General features: G+C 42.5%; 2 protein-coding genes across 4 annotated transcripts; both read left to right on the forward strand.

Annotated features, from left to right (window-relative positions):
• The first annotated feature begins 1356 nt into the window (after positions 1-1356).
• On the forward strand, positions 1357-6668 carry LOC131689566 (3'-5' RNA helicase YTHDC2-like). Of its 2 annotated transcripts, none has more exons than XM_058974755.1 (7): positions 1357-1508; positions 1607-1823; positions 1970-3124; positions 3185-4335; positions 4665-5816; positions 5881-6023; positions 6089-6668. In XM_058974755.1, the coding sequence occupies exons 2-7, from the start codon at positions 1619-1621 to the stop codon at positions 6192-6194; spliced, it is 3912 nt and encodes a 1303-aa protein (XP_058830738.1). In that variant the 5' UTR covers positions 1357-1508; positions 1607-1618; the 3' UTR covers positions 6195-6668. The 2 variants fall into 2 exon arrangements, with proteins under 2 accessions (XP_058830738.1, XP_058830739.1); XM_058974756.1 differs by having other exon boundaries at positions 1610-1823.
• Positions 6669-7156: 488 nt separating this feature from the next.
• LOC131690252 (nucleoside diphosphate kinase 6-like) lies at positions 7157-18129 on the forward strand. Of its 2 annotated transcripts, XR_009305538.1 has the most exons (4): positions 7157-7432; positions 7490-7650; positions 16838-16920; positions 17891-18129. XR_009305538.1 is itself a non-coding variant. In XM_058975851.1 (3 exons), exons 1-3 carry the CDS (start codon positions 7227-7229, stop codon positions 17977-17979), a joined length of 456 nt encoding a protein of 151 aa, XP_058831834.1. In that variant the 5' UTR covers positions 7159-7226; the 3' UTR covers positions 17980-18129. The 2 variants fall into 2 exon arrangements, 1 of the variants encoding a protein (XP_058831834.1); XM_058975851.1 differs by lacking the exon at positions 16838-16920 and having other exon boundaries at positions 7159-7432.
• The last annotated feature ends 254 nt before the right edge of the window (positions 18130-18383 follow it).

Raw genomic sequence — 18383 nt, forward strand, 5'->3', positions numbered from 1 at the left:
TCGTCAAACTACCCGGAGTTGACGGTGTTACGAGTGCTGTCACAATGTATCCATGCATTCCAAAATGAATCGGGAAAATTGTCGCTAAAGGAGGCGCTGACCAAAATCATTAAAAAACTACTGTGAAACTAAATATCTTTAACTGATGCTGATTGGGCCTGGATATTTAAGGCTGTGAATGCTGCAATTTGGCCACGAAGACTGTCCAGGCTGTACACAAATGCAACAACGTTTTAGATATTCCTGTTGGTGACCAGGTATGGATGAAGCCATACTTCGCATAGTAGACTCTTGTGAAGGTTTTCGTGTAGTAAGTTAACCGGACCGACCAGACTGCACCCGGACATGTATGTATGTACAGTCGTGATTCGCTGGTTGGGCACTTTTTAACTACACCACTTTTTAGTTGGACCTCCGCTAGTTGAACCATTGTCCAACTAAAAAGCATATGAAATTTACTTTGACAATCAATCTGACGATATTTGGGGATGTGAACAGATGCATTTATACTGTCAACATCTTCTTTGGACAGTTTTTGACATTTGATAGTTGGTCCAACTAGCGAATCAAATTCGTTTGACAAGGCTGTGGCCAAACCAGCGAATTACGACTGTATTGCGAATCTTTTATTGAATCCACATTGTGACTTTTCAGCCCTGCGCCACCGGGCTGTGCGTTAAATTACGCGCCCATCTAATTTGCAACAGTTCGAGTGAGAAAACGTTTTGACGTTTGTTTTTGTTTTGTTAATGTTTCCCATATAGCAACAACTTAACGAAATGCTAGATTATCTCGAGATAGACAATACATTAGACTAAAAATCAAGGATATGTTATTGTTCCTAATCCAGTGTGGTAAAGAGCTTTAAGCCTTATCAGTAACGCATATAGATATACATAGGATTGATTTGTTTTAAATGACACTTATAGATAATTATTCCTCAATTTTCGACAGTTGTTAATATACATTCTAAATTCAGTCTCAAGAATATAGTATGTAAATCATAAGATTGAAATAGCGTTCATTTTGTCAACAATATTCCATAAGGTATCTTTGATATTCCATCAGCGTTTCATTTATGTTTATGAGAATCAGAAGATACCCGTAAGGAATTCAAACAAGTGGCATATGCAATACTGAATAAAATATTAGGATAATCATAAATCTTTAAAACTCATGAAAATATATTTTTATTGTTTTCCACGCGTTTTTTATTAAATTTTACTACACTTTTTGTCACTGTGCAGCAAACCATTTGCTTTATAAAACCTTGCCTTTTGAAATTCCCCGATCAACCGTGAGTGCCACAGGGTGAGATACCGAGCAACTTTTTTTTCCCTACTTCAACAAAATTTTGACAGCAGTGCTAAAAATTTGGTGGGCTCTTCTGTGAAAAGGTGGAAAAATTGTCATCTGCGTGTTAAATGTTCATTTCCTGAACTGATTTCATCCCGGAAAGCCTAATTTTCCGATCGCTGCCTGCTGAATTCGACTCGCAATCAGCCGAGGTAAATAGAAGTGAGCAAGATTGTCTGCAAAAGACGTAAATTGATCTTCTTTCTGCTTGCCTCTGATGGGGCGAAAAAATCAACCACGAATGAAACAGCAGCGCTCCAACATGGCCGGCCGAGGAGGAGGAGCAAAATCCAACGTAAACATCGAGGAAGATGTTCGCATCGCGATCCACTACATGATCGATAAGTTCGTACAGGACGAGAAGTTGAACGAATTTGACTTCCCGGCCTCGTTCACCCGGGAGCACCGGGCGTACATCCACGATTATGTTAAAAACAAATCGCTCAAGTCCAGGTCCCACGGGAAAGGTGAGTGAACTTGTAGGTGGGGGTGGCAGGCCATCGTCATCGTTTGAGTACATATTTCTCTTTCGTTCAGCGTTGAAGTCCAGTGGGGCTTGGTCAAAAGGGGTTTGAACTTATTCAGTGTGATATTCTTGAATTTGTATCCGTAGGCAATCAACGTTACCTGACGATCTACAAATCGAACATTCTATCCCTTATCCACGACGATGCCAGCTTGAACATGAGCGATAACTCACGGAAAATGATTGAGTTGCTGCTTCACAAGCAGGGAGGTTTTCAGAAGGAAATAGCAGACACATTTGCCCGGCGAAAGCTTTTTCCGTGTCTCACGGCGTACAGCTTGAACTTGGGTTCGCCCAACAATTCCGTCAAGTGCATCCCGCCACCATCTAATTCCAGCCTGCCAGTCATCCAGGAACGTCATCGACTGCCGATAGCTCCCTTTCGAGAGACAATATTAAATTGTTTGAATCAAAATCAGGTTATGATACTTTCGGGCAGTACCGGGTCCGGTAAAACAACACAAATTCCCCAGTACATTTTAGAATCTAGTACACAGCGAGGCGAAGCGTGCCGCATTATCTGCACACAACCTAGAAGATTGTCGGCTATCACGGTGGCCGATCGAGTTAGCTTCGAGCGGAACGAACCCCTCGGTCAAACCGTTGGCTATCAGATCCGCTTGGAGAGTCGGTTGAGTCCAATAACAAATCTGATTTTTTGTACAAACGGTGTCCTATTGCGTTGCCTGATGGGAAAGAACGCTAATAGTATTCTAAACGACGTAACCCACATCATTGTGGATGAAGTGCACGAGCGGGATCAGTACTCGGACTTTTTGCTCATCTCGCTCAAGGAAAAAGTCCTACAGCACGCCAACATCAAGGTAATCCTCATGTCGGCCACTATCGAATCGAACACATTCTCACGCTACTTCAACAACTGTCCGCTGATCGAAATTCCGGGAAGACTGTTTCCGATCGAAAGCTACTACTTGGAGGACGTGCTGTACAGGGTTGATAGTTACAATTCGAAAATCAACGACGTTAAGCGGCAGTTCAAGAGTACGCCTGATTTTGCCAGGGCGATAACACAGAATCAGCAACGACTGGATGTGGTCAATACGGCCAACATGGATGACGAAACGATTCTGCTGATGAATGACATCCTAGAGCTGTGCTGGATCGAGAATAATCCGGATGATTTCAATCACTTTTTCTACTTGGTTGAGGATGAAAACAATCCGATCAACTTTCAGCACACCGAGACGAAGATGACGGCGCTAATGATTGCTGCTGCCAAAGGTAAGGGGTAGATAGATGGATTCAATCATATTTGATGAATGGAAAATGTATTTTTTTTAGGTTACACTAATGTGGTTAAGCGTTTGCTGGACATGGGAGCTGATTCGTCTATCAAAGGCAAACATAATTTTACCGCTCTCGATTGGTCGGTCAGCATCAATGGGTACAGTGCTTGTTCTCAAATGTTGGAGATGGCAACCAATCCACAGCAGCAACTCCAGCAGCAGCAGATACAAATTCAATCTCCGCCTAGGCAGCTATCGAAGGTGCTGCTTGATGTGTACCATAGCACGGTGAACGATGAGAAGATTGATCACCGTTTGATACTGGATATCATAATGTATATTTGTACCCAATTGGCACCTGGTGCGATCTTGGTGTTCCTGCCCGGTTACGACGATATTTTGGAGCAGTTTGAAACCTTGAACAGTCGACTGAGTGGAGTGATAAATTACAGAATCTACATGCTGCATAGTAATATGCAGACAAACGATCAGAATGCTGTGTTCAAACCGGTTCCTCCGGCTACTAGAAAAATCATTCTTTCGACAAACATCGCGGAAACATCGATCACTATCGACGACGTGGTCTATGTGATCGATAGTGGAAAGGTTAAACAAAAGCACTACGATTCAGTTACGTCGACGACGTCCCTCACAGCAACGTGGATCTCGCAGGCCTGTGCCACTCAGCGAGCGGGTCGAGCTGGACGAACAAAACCTGGCGTTTGCTTTCGCCTCTTCACCCGTCAACGTTTTGATTCAATGGACAAATTTACGCTACCGGAGATCCTGCGGGTGCCGTTGACAGAGATCTGCCTGCAGACATCGATCATTGCTAGTCACACATCGATTCTGAATTTTCTGAGTAAAGCCATCCAACCGCCGTCCACAATGAGCATCAAGCAGAGTATCAAATTGCTGCAAAAATTGGGTGCTCTGGACGACGATGAAAATCTAACGGAACTAGGGTTGATCCTGGCGGATCTTCCGGTAGATGCACGATTCGGAAAGATTCTGTTGTATGGAATTTTCTTGAAATGCATCGACCCCATTCTGACCATCGTTAGCGCACTCAGTGTAAACGATCCGTTCGTTCTGCCGACAACTGCTGCCGATAAGGATCGAGCGGCTAAAGCAAAACGGGACATGGCCGAGGATTCGTACAGTGATTGTCTCTGCCTGCTGCGGGCCTTCCAAAAGTGGAATGAGGTGAGTGTGTGTGTGTGCCGTTGAAATAGATAAAATTGTATTTGGTGTTTCGAATTCGTCTCTTCAGTAACTAGCACTAGCTTGGGGTCAGTTACATGATAATTTCAGCTTGCTGATGTGATGTCTCGAAAAGCAAACGCAGAAGCTCATGTTTGATGACGAGAAAATGAAGACGAATTGGGGAAAATTGGCCTGAAAAAGCAAACCATAGCTTCGGTGTTTGCTTCCCGAGACATCTCGCGGATTCAGCCTGTTGCATTAGGCGTTCGCACAAGTGGCGTGACTGTTGAAATTTGGTGTCTAATCGGTGCCGTTAACTCCTCTTCCAGGTCAAACCATCGATGAAGGAACGCCAATTCTGCAATCGTTTCTTCCTCAACTCGGGTACAATGGACACTATTGCCAGTTTGCGGAGTAAGATTCTCGGTCATCTACGCTCGGTGGGACTGGTCAAGAGTTACGGGCCCGGAAACATACAGGATCTGAACCAGTATTCGGACAGCTGGGCCGTGGTTAAGGCATGCCTGGTGGCTGGTCTGTATCCGAACGTTTGTCGCGTGGACAAAGAGAATGCGACGATCAAAACACGGATCGAGAAGAAGATAAGTCCCCATCCAAGTTCGGTGATTCGGGACAAGTCGTTGAAGAAGAACAAGGAAAGCATTCTGTCGCTCCCGTCCGAGTGGATTGTGTTCGAGGAAAAAACTCGGGCTGGGACGCACTGTCTGATTAAGTGCAATACGGTTGTGGCGCCAGTGACGATCGCACTATTTTGTGGTCCAATGTTTCTCGTAGAGGAGGAATCGCTCATCCCGTGGAAGGAGCTGGACGAGTCCAATTCGGACAACGATGAACACGACATGTCCAACAAAAGCAAACTTGTCGTAGACGATTGGATAAATTTCGCCGTGGAAAGTGAATTTGGAATGTCCGTGTTCCACTTCCGGCATAAGCTGAGTGCACTCTTTCTCAAATTTATCAGCAACCCGAGAGCATATCAGCCTAACGCAAACGACTTGTACCTGTTGAATACGGTAGCTCGGCTACTGGAGGAGGAAGAACACCACCTCGGATTTGCTGGCCATTCCAACATTGGCCAGAAGCCTCGACCTGTGATACAAAACCATCTGAACCTGAACAATGGGGCGCCGAATGCGTTCAACTTTTCACCGAACGATTTTAAGCATGGATCCGGTGGAGGTGGGAGTCACAACAACAACAATAATAACAATAACAACCACGGTGGTAAGCATCAGCATCGACATCAGCAGCATCACCACATTGGTAGTGGTGGTGGAGGCGGTGGTGGTGGTGGTGGTGGAGGAGGTGTTAAACAACATAACAACAAGAAGCAGGAAAGCAAAACAAGGTACTTTGTTGTGCATGCAGCATCCATTCAGCAGGTGCAGCTTGCGGCAGACAGTCCGGATGGGTGGAGTTTTACCGCGTCACTCCAGCCCAAACTGACCAAATTTTTGAAGGTGGGTGATTATTTTTGATGTTATCAATTCATTTTCAAGCTGATTTATTTATTTTTCCCAACAGAAATCTTCCAATCTAAGCATTATCCTGTTTTTCCACATATCACAGAGCAAATGCTTTTACGGTGCAGGACGACTCACGTTGGTATCGAACCATACACATTTGAACATCTTTTCAAAAAGCACAGTTTCGTTTGATACGTTGAGGTAAAGAAGTGCTAACGCGCGATTTTTTTTATAGAAGTGTAACCTTGCTTTTTGTTCAATTTTAGCAACTTTGAAAAAAGTTTCCTGCGGGGCAGAAGTTTGGAGCAATACCTCGACGGTGAGGAATTGTCCCCACTTTCGGGACACGAATTGTTAGAGTATTTGAAGTAAACTTTGAATATCTGGAACCAGTTGCAATGATATTCAGTAAGGAAACAGTTACACACAGACACACTCATATATATACATACATACATACACACTAAACACAAACACACTTTGAATACAGAAAAAAAAGTTTCAATAAAATGAAGAAGAAATAAGAACAGAAACATTCTCACTTACCGAAGCATAATAAAAGAAGAAAATAATGCGAAACACGTGATCACTTTCTCTTATCTAGTTTAAGAATTATATTGTATCTTGCGTCGAAGGAGTTAGAAATGGTCAAGCAGCTGATTAAAGTTTGAAAATACCACACGTAACCCATTCAAGACACAACACTACAATTCTAAACGGAACAAAAACAAATGCTACTAACATTGATAAACAGCAAACAACAGAAATGTACTATTTAATTTAAATTAAATTGTAAAAGTGAAATAAAGCTGAAAACTTTTAAAGTTATCAATGTGAACAAAATAACGAGTTGAATGCGATTGATTTTATTTTTCTGACTGGTGGCAGAGGAGAAAATTCCTTAATCTATTTGCCCAACATGCCGTACATCCCAAAACGAGGTGAGATACTCGTCGACCTGGGTTCAAGTACCAATTCCCGCGCTTTAGAATTCAAACAAACTTTCGAAATCTATCCGTCATCTTCCAGAACAAGAACCAACTAATTTTGGACACTCAAAGCACGTGCGTGAGAGCTTGTCAGCGAAGAGCGCTGGCAATCATTTTCTCACGCTCTGTTTTCTTTTTAGGGAGCATCTATAATTGACGTCACCACGTGGTTTGCCAATTAGTTGTATTGAGCTAGATTTTAAATTAAAAATAATAAATTACTTAAAACATTTTTTAAAACACCAAAACACAGTAGGCCATCAGAATATTTGCGTAATTCTTGAATGAACAACGAGAACGAGAGCAAGAGAGAGAGCCGTAGCCGAGCCGAGAATCAAAACAAATCGATTGCATAAACATTGGCACAGCACAGCACACTGCGACTGCAGTCAGTCAAGTACGATCACAACCAGCTATGAGTGCATTTACTTTGGCCATTTTCAAGCCACATTTGCTGAAAAATCCGGTGGCCTACGGTGCCCTGGAGAAGCTCATCGAAACGAGTGGCATACGGATAGTGACGAGAAAGCGGTTGCAGCTTACCGAACCGCAGGCGAAACAGTTCTACCGGGATCATGAGGGAAAATTTTTCCACCGAAGGCTGATTGCGTTAATGACCAGGTTTGGATTCGTTTTGGATTGGTTTATTTTCTTTTAATTGTTCCGTTTACCTTTCAGTGGACCACTGGAGGTGCTAATCCTGACCGGGGAGAATGTGATTACCCGTTGGAGGGAGCTGATGGGACCGACGAAGGTGTTGAAAGCTGTCTACTCGCATCCGAACTGTGTGCGAAGTTTGTTTGGGCTTTCCGATACGAGGAATGCCAGTCACGGATCAGGTAGCTTATCAAGTTTATACTAATGGCGATTTCGCTTGTACCTGAAACTGAGTCAGGTTCTAACCCCAACCGCTGTCAGTTCATACATTTTGACAGCAGTTGGGGTTAGGAACTGACTCAGTTTCGCCTCAAACGAAAACCACATAACTTATTCGTGGTCTGTTGTGTTTATTGCATGTGTGCCTAAGATTAGTTACTAACCGAACAGGAAGAACACATCAGTAAAGGTTGCAGGTTCGATTGCTTTTACAGCTCATTTAGCTGCACTTGGAAAAACAGAGCCCGAGAAGAAAAAGTCAGGATAAGGAAAGTCTGGAGATGTAGATCTGGCGGTCGTGACTCTTGCTGATATTCGAGGAGGGTACCGTAAGCATTCGACACTAAAAGTGGATGAGAGTGTGTGAGAAAGCTATTTGGAGGTCTGCCGACGCTACCGGAAAGTTTCCTGATTGGTTGAGACAAAAATGAAACGCCTTTTTTAACCCGGAAGTCTCTAGGGAGAAGGGTGGTAGTACCAGCAGAAAAAAACGAAGAAACTGAAAGAAGTTTCGGAGAGAAGTTCTGGAGGAAGAAAATATTGCCAAGGAGGGGGATGATAGTACCGAAGCAGAAGGAAGTGTTGAAACCAAGTAAGATAGTTCCGACGAAGAGGAGGACCGAAGAGAGTCTCGACGTAGAAGCGGAGGGATGCAGAGACGAGATCATCAGGAACTCACAAAGGCCCAGTTGTCCTCGCGCTAGTTCCTTTCCAAAATATTGTCTATTTGTTCTGGCAAGCTGGAGTAATGGCCGATTTTCAGAAGCAGTTATGAGACTTCGACGAAAGCGTGCGAGTTTTCTCGAAAAAAAGGGCGGCTTCAAGAATGTCAGATAGGAGTAGCATTGGAAGCCGACTTCTGTGACCCAAAGCAGTTCAAAAGATCATCTTAACTTTACGGATGTTGTTTGGAGGCCCTGTGAATTTTCTCAACATGCTGCTGAAAAAGGTGCGAAATGCAGCACCACCGAAAGCAGACCGTTTATCGAGCTTCATTAGTTTCGGGATGGTAGTATGTACAACAATCAACTAATCATCAAAAAGCTACAATTCAAACAAATCATTTTGTGAACCCGATACTGATACAAGAGCTGACAAGGTAGCTGTCAGCAGAGACTCAGCTGGAGTGGGTGAAATTCGAAGGAAGTAAAAAAAATATATCGTTGAATATTCTATCAAACTTCCTGTCAAACATCGTGAAGGACGCAAGCGAGGTGGCGTCATACGCAGAAGCAACACGGTTCATTGAGCAAGGTTTGCGAAAGCAAAAATCGACGTTAGAGCACGAAGTGCAAAGGAAAGAAAGCCATGCCGGATTTGTGGCAGAATCGACCACATAATAAGAAACTGCGAAGCGTTTCGTCGATTACGTCCAGCCGACCGTTGGGATGCAGTCCACAGCTTTGCCTGAACGAACACCGAAACGCTCGATAAACTCTAAACTTCCATTGTAATGTCGACTCGTGTAAAGAGCGATCACCACCCGTTGCTCCGTTCAGTGGTATCCGTAATCGGTTCAAACTGCAACTTGCACACCGTCCAATCTAGGCCTTCCGTTATCTTCCGCATGATGCATGAGATTCATGACCTTCTGAAGAGCCACTATAGAGGAATTTCACGAAGATACGTCCGAAAAATTTAGATTCCGATGAAACTTTGCAGGTTTCACCGGCATGTAAGACGAAACATTTTCCACAGTTAGGGTTGCCACCTCCAGTGAGGCTTTCACCTGGAGATTTTTACTGAGCTGAGATAGGTTTTTATAGAAGCACGCGTATACGTTGAAACCAGACCTACCTGCTGAGTTTAAATAAAAAGTATAAACTCTCATTTTTTTTTGTAACTCGCGAGGTATCAATTACCAAAATTGATTCACATTCGCCGTTTAGTGATTTTTTTTAGCAAAGCATAAAGCACACTGCGATGCCTTTCGGAATTGTTGCTGGGCGCAAATTCGGTTATTCATCATCACAGTCGCTTAGGGAGCTTGCAACAAAAGAACGAAGCTTTTCTCTTTGGTCAACAGCTAATGGCCGCTCTAGGTACCGCCAATATTAACGCCAGAAGAACTCGTTTGAAACAAACAAATTCAGTTAAAATTATTTATCGTCTCGCTAGAGCCGGAGAAATTGGAGTAAATCCCGGAGATCCTCTTCAAAAACCGGAGTCTCTGGATCAAACCCGGAGGGGTGGCAACCCTACCCACAGTCAATAAAATTATTTTAACTCAAGAGACGTTTCTACGTGCATCAATTCATTTTTTTTGTTCTGTTACTCTATTTTATACAGCAAAACTATCTGAGAACGAGATGCAGAGAATGAATAGTTCTTCACGAAAAAAATATACTAGTTTTTAGAAAAACTCTTACCTATAAGGACTCAACCATGCAATCACTTTCAAAATGTTTCTTTTCTCTTTAGGTTTTCTTGACAAAATATAAAAAATAAATGGGTTTTTTTGCAATTTGAATTTTTAATAAATTTTTGTATAAATTGTATAATTTTTTTTTAAGAAAAATGACAAATTTGTTTTCAGTGTATATTTTTTGTATAGTATTCATTCCCTGTTCCCTATGGTGAAGAAACGGTGGAGCAGTGCCTGAGTAGGAACCTCGAATTGTGAGACAAAGTTGACGGGATGATTGCCAAGTATTTAGGGAAGGGATAAAGCTATGTCGACAGAATAACCCGCATTACAAAGATTTGCTACGTGTCTTTGGATATCGTGTTCAATCCGAGGAAGAAGAAGAATCGTTTGGTTAGAAACGCCAGGGCGGCAGGGTTACTATATTCACACATGTTTCGGTTATATCACAGATTTTTTTTCAAAATATTTGATCACTGATTCATTTGCACACATGACAGATTGTTGGCATTTTGATTTTTTGGAAATTTAACCCAGATTTTTACAGATTTTTTCGGTTTTAGTAATCACAGATGGACCAAAACACAGATTTCAATGTGGCATCTCTGCAGGGCAAAAGTGAAAGGAGTATCGTTGAACTCGAACCTGCTGAAGGGTCCGGATTGTTAACTGCACTACCGTCAGTGGTCTGTAGATTTCGTGAGCGAGTTATCGGATTCGGTGCAGATATAAAAGAAATGTACCAGCAGCTGAGAAACCACGAGGCGGATAAGCGCGTACTAAGATTCTTGTTCCGGAATATTCCCGAAATAGGGACTTTCCACTCTGACAGCTCGCCAATGCTTTGCACATTACGTGAAAATCGTGAACGCGAAGGAGTTTTCAAGGCAGTTTCCAGAGGCGGCGGCAAAAAATCGTTTAAAAACCATTACGCGACGACTGCTTCGACAGTGTAGATATAAACACTAAAGCTATTCTCGTTCGGTGGCGCGTAAAATGCCTTTCTCGTTTACGCGAAATAGCGAGAACACTCTTAGCAGGCCATGCTTTTCGTGCAATCACACTCGCCTGTGCTCTTCAATGCATTTCAATGCTTGCAAAGTAACACATCATTCGCGAGAAAAGTTTCCTGGAATTGCACAGCATACTAGATGAAAGCTTGGGTTTCTCGAGAGTTTTCCCGCTTGCAGTTTTGCTACTCCTGTGTGCGAACGATGAACATCGCTAAACATGCTATCCGTACATGTCCGCAAACGAACGGGCTTGATGTGCTTCTTGCTCGTTTTGAAACACAGGATTTTTTATTCAATTTGTGTATTTGCTAAGGCACGTTTGCGTTAGCTTGAAGGTGCCATTTTTTTGTTTGTCTTCATCAGGAGCTATCGCCGGCAGGGGTTCTTCCAGAGGTTTTCGTAGTACGGCTTAGATGCGGAACGGCAACACACCGCGTTGCGCGCGTGATGTTTGTACTGTAGGTTCCGTGTTTGTTGGCAGGTTTCGAATCAGCTTGAAGTCGCATGACAAATCCATTGAAGCAGGTTGGTCTTTCGTAGATGTCACCTAAAGCACTTGTCTTAGCTAAAGAGTCCGCTGCTTCTTCATTACCAGGGATGGAGCAATACGAGAGAACCAAAGCTAAGGTAATCTTGTACAATCTTACAGACAAAGCACACAGGAGCTCCCATAAGTCCCCCAGAAAATATGGAATGTGCTTTATACGTTTCATCGAATGGAGAGCTTCTATTGGACTGAGGCTGTCCGAAACTATAAAGTGATAATCCCAAGGTACTGAATAGAAGCAAGTTCTGTGAAGCAGAAGCAGGATCATTGAGTTTGAAAGAGGCAATGAGGTTTTGATTGAATATACTGAAACCAAAGGAACCATTGAGACTTGACCCGTTGGTGTAAAACATATTGTTCCAGTCGACTTGTCGAAATTTACTTTTACAGATGCTTGTAATCACTTGCGGGCGTATGCGATTCGGGATTCCACGAATCTCGTCTTTCATGGATGTGTACAGTTGGGATAATATGAAGAAGGATTGATATTTTGTGCCATGTAATCGAAGTACAAGGTCATGAATCGGGTTTGAGGATTGAGTTCGATGCCTCTCGATTTTTCAGCGGAAGGACCCCCGCGGGCACTTCTAGACTCATCGTGTTAGTCGAGTGCATGCAACTCAAAGCAATACGCAAACAACAATATTGATCAGGTCTCCGTGGTGGGCACCCCACCCTTTTCCGGTTATTGAACGGAGTAAGTCGATCCTTTGTTGGTTCAGATACCTAATGTGACATCCCCAGGTTCCTGTAGAGTCGAACCAGACCCCGAGATATTTGAAAGTTGAAACCTGAGCAAGATTAACTGGCTCACGCTTCCTTGAAAATACAACTAGCTCAACAACTTTCTCCGTAGAGAAGTCGATACCCAGCTGGAGAGCCCAAGCAGACAAATTGTCCAAGGTATCTTGCAGTGGTCCTTGCAAGTCGACGGCTTTGGGACCTGTAATAGAGACCGCACCGTCATCTGCAAGCTGCCTCAGCGTGCAGGAATTGACAAGACATTCGTCAATGTCATTCATATAAATGTTGTAGAGAAGGGGGCTTAGGCATGAGCGCTGGGGAAGACCCATGTAGCTAATGCATGTGTTTTTCTGACAACAAGTTAAGCAAGTTTAAAGTCGGTGAAAGACCACACTGGTGCAGCTTCTCAAAAAGAATGTTGATAGAAAATGAGTCAAAAACCACCCTAATATCCAAGAAAACTGACGCCATCGCAAAGAGCATAGGCTATTTGAATTTCTGTTGAAAACAACGCAAGACAATCATTCGTTTCTTTTCCCTTGCGGAAGTTAAATTGTGTACCTGACAGTAAACCATTTGCTTAGATCTTAAGTATCGAGGTTGAATAGGATCATTTTCTCGAACAACTTCCTAACACAGGACAGCATTGCAATCGGTCGATACGAGTAGTGGTCGGAGGCTGAATTTCTGGTTTTTGGATGGCGATGACCTTCATTTGCCTCCTGTCATGAGAGACAATATTACACTCAACAAATTTATTAAATAAATTCTACAAGCGTCTCTTGGCAGAGTCTGGCAGAGAAGTTGAAATTGATTCTGACTGGCCCTGGGGCATTATTGTTTCATGGTAAGAGAGCAAGTGAGAACTCCATTAGTGAAACTATCTTGAGGGGACGCGGCTGTTTAGATTTTTTGTGCCGGGCAGAACTGGGCAGATCGTCTTAGCCAAATTGCATATCCAACGGATTGAATATTCCACGCTATCGTTAATACTGTTTCGGTTTCGCATACGCCGGGCCGTGTTTCGAAAGATTGCTCATCGATGTTTCACCCGTTAGTCCGTCAACGAACCGGCACCAGTACTAAGTTTCTTGGCTTTCGTCAAATTCTTCATTCGCTTTTCTAACGTCGCGCACTGTCGATAGCTAACGGGTAACCCATTGTCCCGACAGGTCTCATATATGGCGGCCTCTTCTGAATACACGTTTGAGCACTATTTTTCCCACTATGGTTTGGGTAGCCATCAACGGGCGTTCGCGTCTAGTACGCGTTTAGCCTGAGCTTGAATCGCATTGTCGAGAATCAAGCCAGCTAGGACCCGTACTCTTGTGTGGACTCGATTGGGCTGTTGGGATAGGGGGGTGTACGTGGAAGTAATGCTAAGATCGTTTTATAACAAATCCTAGCTAGTTACAGTGTTCGGCAAAGTTGTTGGCCACATTCTGGACAAAATTTTTATAGGATTGATTTTTCAGTTTGAGTGAAATAGCGACCTGAACGTACGGAGATACAAAAGAGTAGTATTTCCTAAACTAATTTCCATACAAACTTTAATCGCAATGCGCATATCTGGGGTGCAACCAATCGCCCCCAAAATTTACACAGTCATCTGGAACCAGAAAAGGATATCATATGTCGAGACACTCTAATGAAACACACTTTGCCCAAAAGGTGTTTACATTGTGATAGTGATCCGGGTAGAGAAGACATGGTTTAATTTTTTGCCACTCTCAATTTATCAAATATAATTTGACTCAGTTTGTTGAGATCGGCAAATATCTGATGTCTAGTCTAGTCTACACATACGCAGCCAATACATGTAGGGATCCTGGAAAATTACAGACGTTCGTCCACATTAATGTTTGTGGCACATATTGAATATGACACAAGCATGTAAGCGGCCAGGCCAACTGTGCAGCGTACAAAATAAAGATGATTCAAAATTTTACTTCAATCAAATTATTATTCATTCAATGATTAATTTAATCAACGGATTATTTTGAACCTTGAATAAGGAAGAAACGTGGACAAACGTACACAACCGTTTCAATTTGATGAGGGTTTGATAAATCGTTGGGAGTGACTTTGCTAAGAGGGTTAATGTCAATTCTTTTGGTTCCTGGGATGGGACAGAGGTACTTAGCCCTGTCCTGGCTAATGAGCCAGGTTATAGCGCCTTTACTCGCTCTCTGAAATAATGAGAGAGTAAATTGACGAAATGATAGAGAAAATTGACTAAACATAAAGACAAAAACGCCTAAACAACTAAAAGCACGCAAAATATTTTCACTCATTTAATCATCAAATGAAAAGTGATTCTAATTGCAATCCTGCGAGTTTTTATTTAATCACTATTTTGTTGGTATACTATAGGTAGATATGACTTTTGAGAGAAATACTACAGAAGCACGCAATCAAGTTCACGTCAAATTTTGGGAAGCAGGGGCGGCGAATCACTTTACGCCCGAGTGGGTAGAAAGCATAGGGTGAGGGGTCCATTAGTAAGGATTGTTTCCCTTTTCAAAATGCACACGTTTACATTACATTCACATTAAATCACGTTCGTTTATGCAAAGGAAATTGTGATACATCGATGTTTTCAAATGTGTGTAGTGCGAGATACATGCGTTGCGCATCTAAATTTTTTTAAATGGTTCAAAAATTCGAGTGGGTAATTACCCACTCGGTTATTTTCGAGTGGGTAGCACTACCCATACTACCCACGCTTTCCGCCGGCCCTGTTGGGAAGGATTAGATATCAATAAATATATAGTAATATTTGCATAATAAAGTAATCAGAACGAGCTCACCGATAATAAATCTGGAGACTAAGAAAATCCTACTTCAAAGAGACATCCTCCTTGTTTCGATTCCTAAGGCAGTTGTGGTATATATCACCCCTTTCATTTTGTCGGCAATTGCTGAGATGCTTTGGAAGGGACCATGTCCGGCGACGAAACACCAGAGCCGGCATATCTGTTGGAGCCGACAAAAGCCAGCATAGTATTTAATACAGTCGTGATTCGCTGGTTGGACGCTTTATAACTGGACCGCTTTTTAGTTGGACTTCCGCTAGTTGGACCATTGTCCAACTAAAAGCATCTGAATGTCGAAATCTTATGTCAAATTTACTTTGACAATCAATCTGACAATTATTAGAGATGTGAATAGATGCAATTACACTACTAACGTCTCCTTTGGAGAGTTTTTGACATCTGTCAGTCGGTCCAACTAACGAATCAAATTCGTTAGTTGGACGAAGGTGTGGCCCAACCAGCGAATCACGACACTGATAAAGGCATTTCGCCGGAGAGCTCCCACACGGCAGCGGTAGTGGCAGTTTGCAGCTACCATATCGTCTTCAAAGTCTTCATTGGCACGGAGCATCCAGTCACAATCGACGCCGACACGACAGCAGGAGCAATGGTGATGGCACTACCCATCATCATTGCTCCTGCTGTCGTGTCGGCGTAGATTGTGAATAGATGCTCCGTGCCAATGCTGCAAACTGCCACTACAGCTACCGTGTGGGAGCTCTCCGGCGAAATGCCACTATCAGTGTTGCATACTACAAGCGCATCGGGTCTAAGGGCGGCCCTGGGCCAGTCACCCCCTCCTCCTCTGTTGCCAACAAGGTGGCAGCAGAACCTGTCACTATCACTGATAAGTCATCGAAGGATCTCGAGGATTCACACACAGGCAACTTGACCACCGTGCTCCGGTGGTTATTCACTGGCTAGTACAGCTCCAAGGGATTTTTTATCGAAGTATTGGTTTCGGAGATAGGGGTTGAAGAGTGCTGCCCAGTAAATTTCTATCTAAACTGTTAAATTACTAGGATGTATAGATCTAGATCACTAACGACATTAAAAGCCACTTTTCGACGTCGTCTATAGTAAAGTGGTATGGGTTAGTCGTCTATAGTAAGTGGATTGGGTAAACCCCATCCGAGGTTTCTGAGTTGAAAAATCACTAGTCACGTCCTTCGGAAGAGAAGTAAAACCCTTGGTTCTGGTCCACGTATTGATGGGCCTATATCTAGGTTCCAAAAGGATGAGTCCCCTCAGTGCGGACAGAGGTTGACGGAAAATTAAAAATGAAAAAAAACCTTTTTGAACGCATTGGTTACCTCTGACAGATCCAGAGGCCCGGAGAAATTTTTAAATTAATGTCCCAACTATATTTTACCTACAACTGGAACAAACATTGCATTTAAAAGGTTAACCTTTCATAATGGGTCCAGCATTATTTGAATCTCACACACTGATGATCTATTAAAATCTATTTGGACACATTCATGATCTACCACCGACGGTTCCTTAGGTAAAATTCGTGATATTGTAAAACTTCTAATTTTGGAGAAGGTCATTCTACTGCATTAGGTATAGATCGTGTACATGGTTTCGGAAGTACCGTATTAGCAAAACCTTGACAGTATAACCTCGTAGCATAATGATGACATCCTGTTTCAATCCTTACAGCCGTTTTCTGCGATTAAAACCCGTCTGGAACACAAACACGAGTTCGCGAGATCAGTGATTTACTCCGGCACCACCAAAGCAGGGTAATTAAAATGATTTTAAGATTATATTAAAGTTAGAATAAAATTGATTGCATTTGTAAGTCTAGTTTACTGTTGACCAAGAAATAAAAATAATAATACTCAATTTAGTTTAACTATCAACAAGTTATGGCTTATAGCACACCCATGTCTAGGGGCGAACATAGCGTAATTTGTAAATCTATTGTCTTCTACGCAGCTCACCAGGGCTTTCCAATCCCACACATAGAGCAAGAGATTTTTCTAATCCGAAAAAGAGACTAATGGCGATAAGGTTAAAGTATCTATAAACGAATAAAAAACTAAAAAAACACATGTCTCACACCCTGAGGTATTGCCATATAAAATGAAACAAAAAACTTCAAAAACGAAAAAAAGTTTTCTGATTAATTATTTTTAATTGAAAGACACAAAAAACTTTTTATGAACAATACATTAAAAGTGATATGAAAATTGCCATCAAAAAATAACTTATAATGGCGATGTAATTTCCGTAGATTGACCTGTTTGGATCCAGCTGCACTGCCAATAATGACGAATCGAAACAACCGCTATCCCAGAATCGTTCCCATTAGGTGATGTTTGCTGAGAAAAAACCGGTGCTATTATTTCTGTATCGATTTACAATCGAATCGACTGCTACATTATCATGGGAGTAGTTGTCATGGGAAAAAGTTTAATGGTCAAGAAACTCCCTGCGCTTCGACAGCAGATTCCCATGCTCGATACCAACAGCCTACGTACATTAAACCCGGTTTCGAAAGGACGACTTTAAATTATATCGAACAGATAATAATTTCGTATACCCATTTCTTTCAACCACCTGAGGATTCCGTATCCAGCATACGCAATTTGACATAATCACAACGCACTACATTGTTGCAAAAGACGTGTCGTCATTCCCATCGTCGCCATTATTATTCACTACACTAAAATAATGGGTTATTATTCTGCCGTTCGTTTTCCCTTCCAGATTCGGTGGCCTCTTTTCAGACCGAGGCGGCGATATTCTTCCCGGATCTGAAGCTTTTATCGGATGACAACGGCAAGACAAAATCGTAGTTTTTAGCGCCACCAAAAATTAGATAGCGTAAGAAAAAAGTTGGTAAACTCTTTGCGGCTTAGTCACTACCAAGGTATGTATTTTTTCTGTCTCTTCATCCGGCGTTGTTGATATGACGATGAACAATAAAAAAGCAATATTGAATCATATTTTTTATGTAACAAAAAACCACTACTCAGGTATCACATTCTCCCTTGCCAGCACTTGCTGTGAATGACTTATGCAAAAAAATGGTATGACAAGGTGAAATTTAACCCTTTCTGCATTGTTGACCCAGGAGGTTCGACGAATTCAGCTGCGAACGTGCCCGATATCTACGGGATGCTTCACTGAGAGTTACAAAAAAATCTCAATCGAAATATGATACCAGTTTTCCCTTTCACGGATGAACAGATTACCCTCA

Source organism: Topomyia yanbarensis, chromosome 3, assembly GCF_030247195.1.
Source record: "Topomyia yanbarensis strain Yona2022 chromosome 3, ASM3024719v1, whole genome shotgun sequence".
Classification (NCBI taxonomy): domain Eukaryota; kingdom Metazoa; phylum Arthropoda; class Insecta; order Diptera; family Culicidae; genus Topomyia; species Topomyia yanbarensis.

Excerpts from the sequence above, each read along its gene's own strand:
- LOC131689566 (XM_058974755.1), top strand. The coding sequence starts at position 1,619 with ATGGCCGGCCGAGGAGGAGGAGCAAAATCCAACGTAAACATCGAGGAA. Across the intron at positions 1,824-1,969 it reads GTCCAGGTCCCACGGGAAAG|GCAATCAACGTTACCTGACG; the intron begins GTGAGTGAACTT and ends TTGTATCCGTAG. Across the intron at positions 6,024-6,088 it reads GTTTCGTTTGATACGTTGAG|CAACTTTGAAAAAAGTTTCC; the intron begins GTAAAGAAGTGC and ends GTTCAATTTTAG.
- LOC131690252 (XM_058975851.1), top strand. The coding sequence starts at position 7,227 with ATGAGTGCATTTACTTTGGCCATTTTCAAGCCACATTTGCTGAAAAAT. Across the intron at positions 7,433-7,489 it reads CTGATTGCGTTAATGACCAG|TGGACCACTGGAGGTGCTAA; the intron begins GTTTGGATTCGT and ends TTTACCTTTCAG. Across the intron at positions 7,651-17,890 it reads GAATGCCAGTCACGGATCAG|ATTCGGTGGCCTCTTTTCAG; the intron begins GTAGCTTATCAA and ends TTTCCCTTCCAG.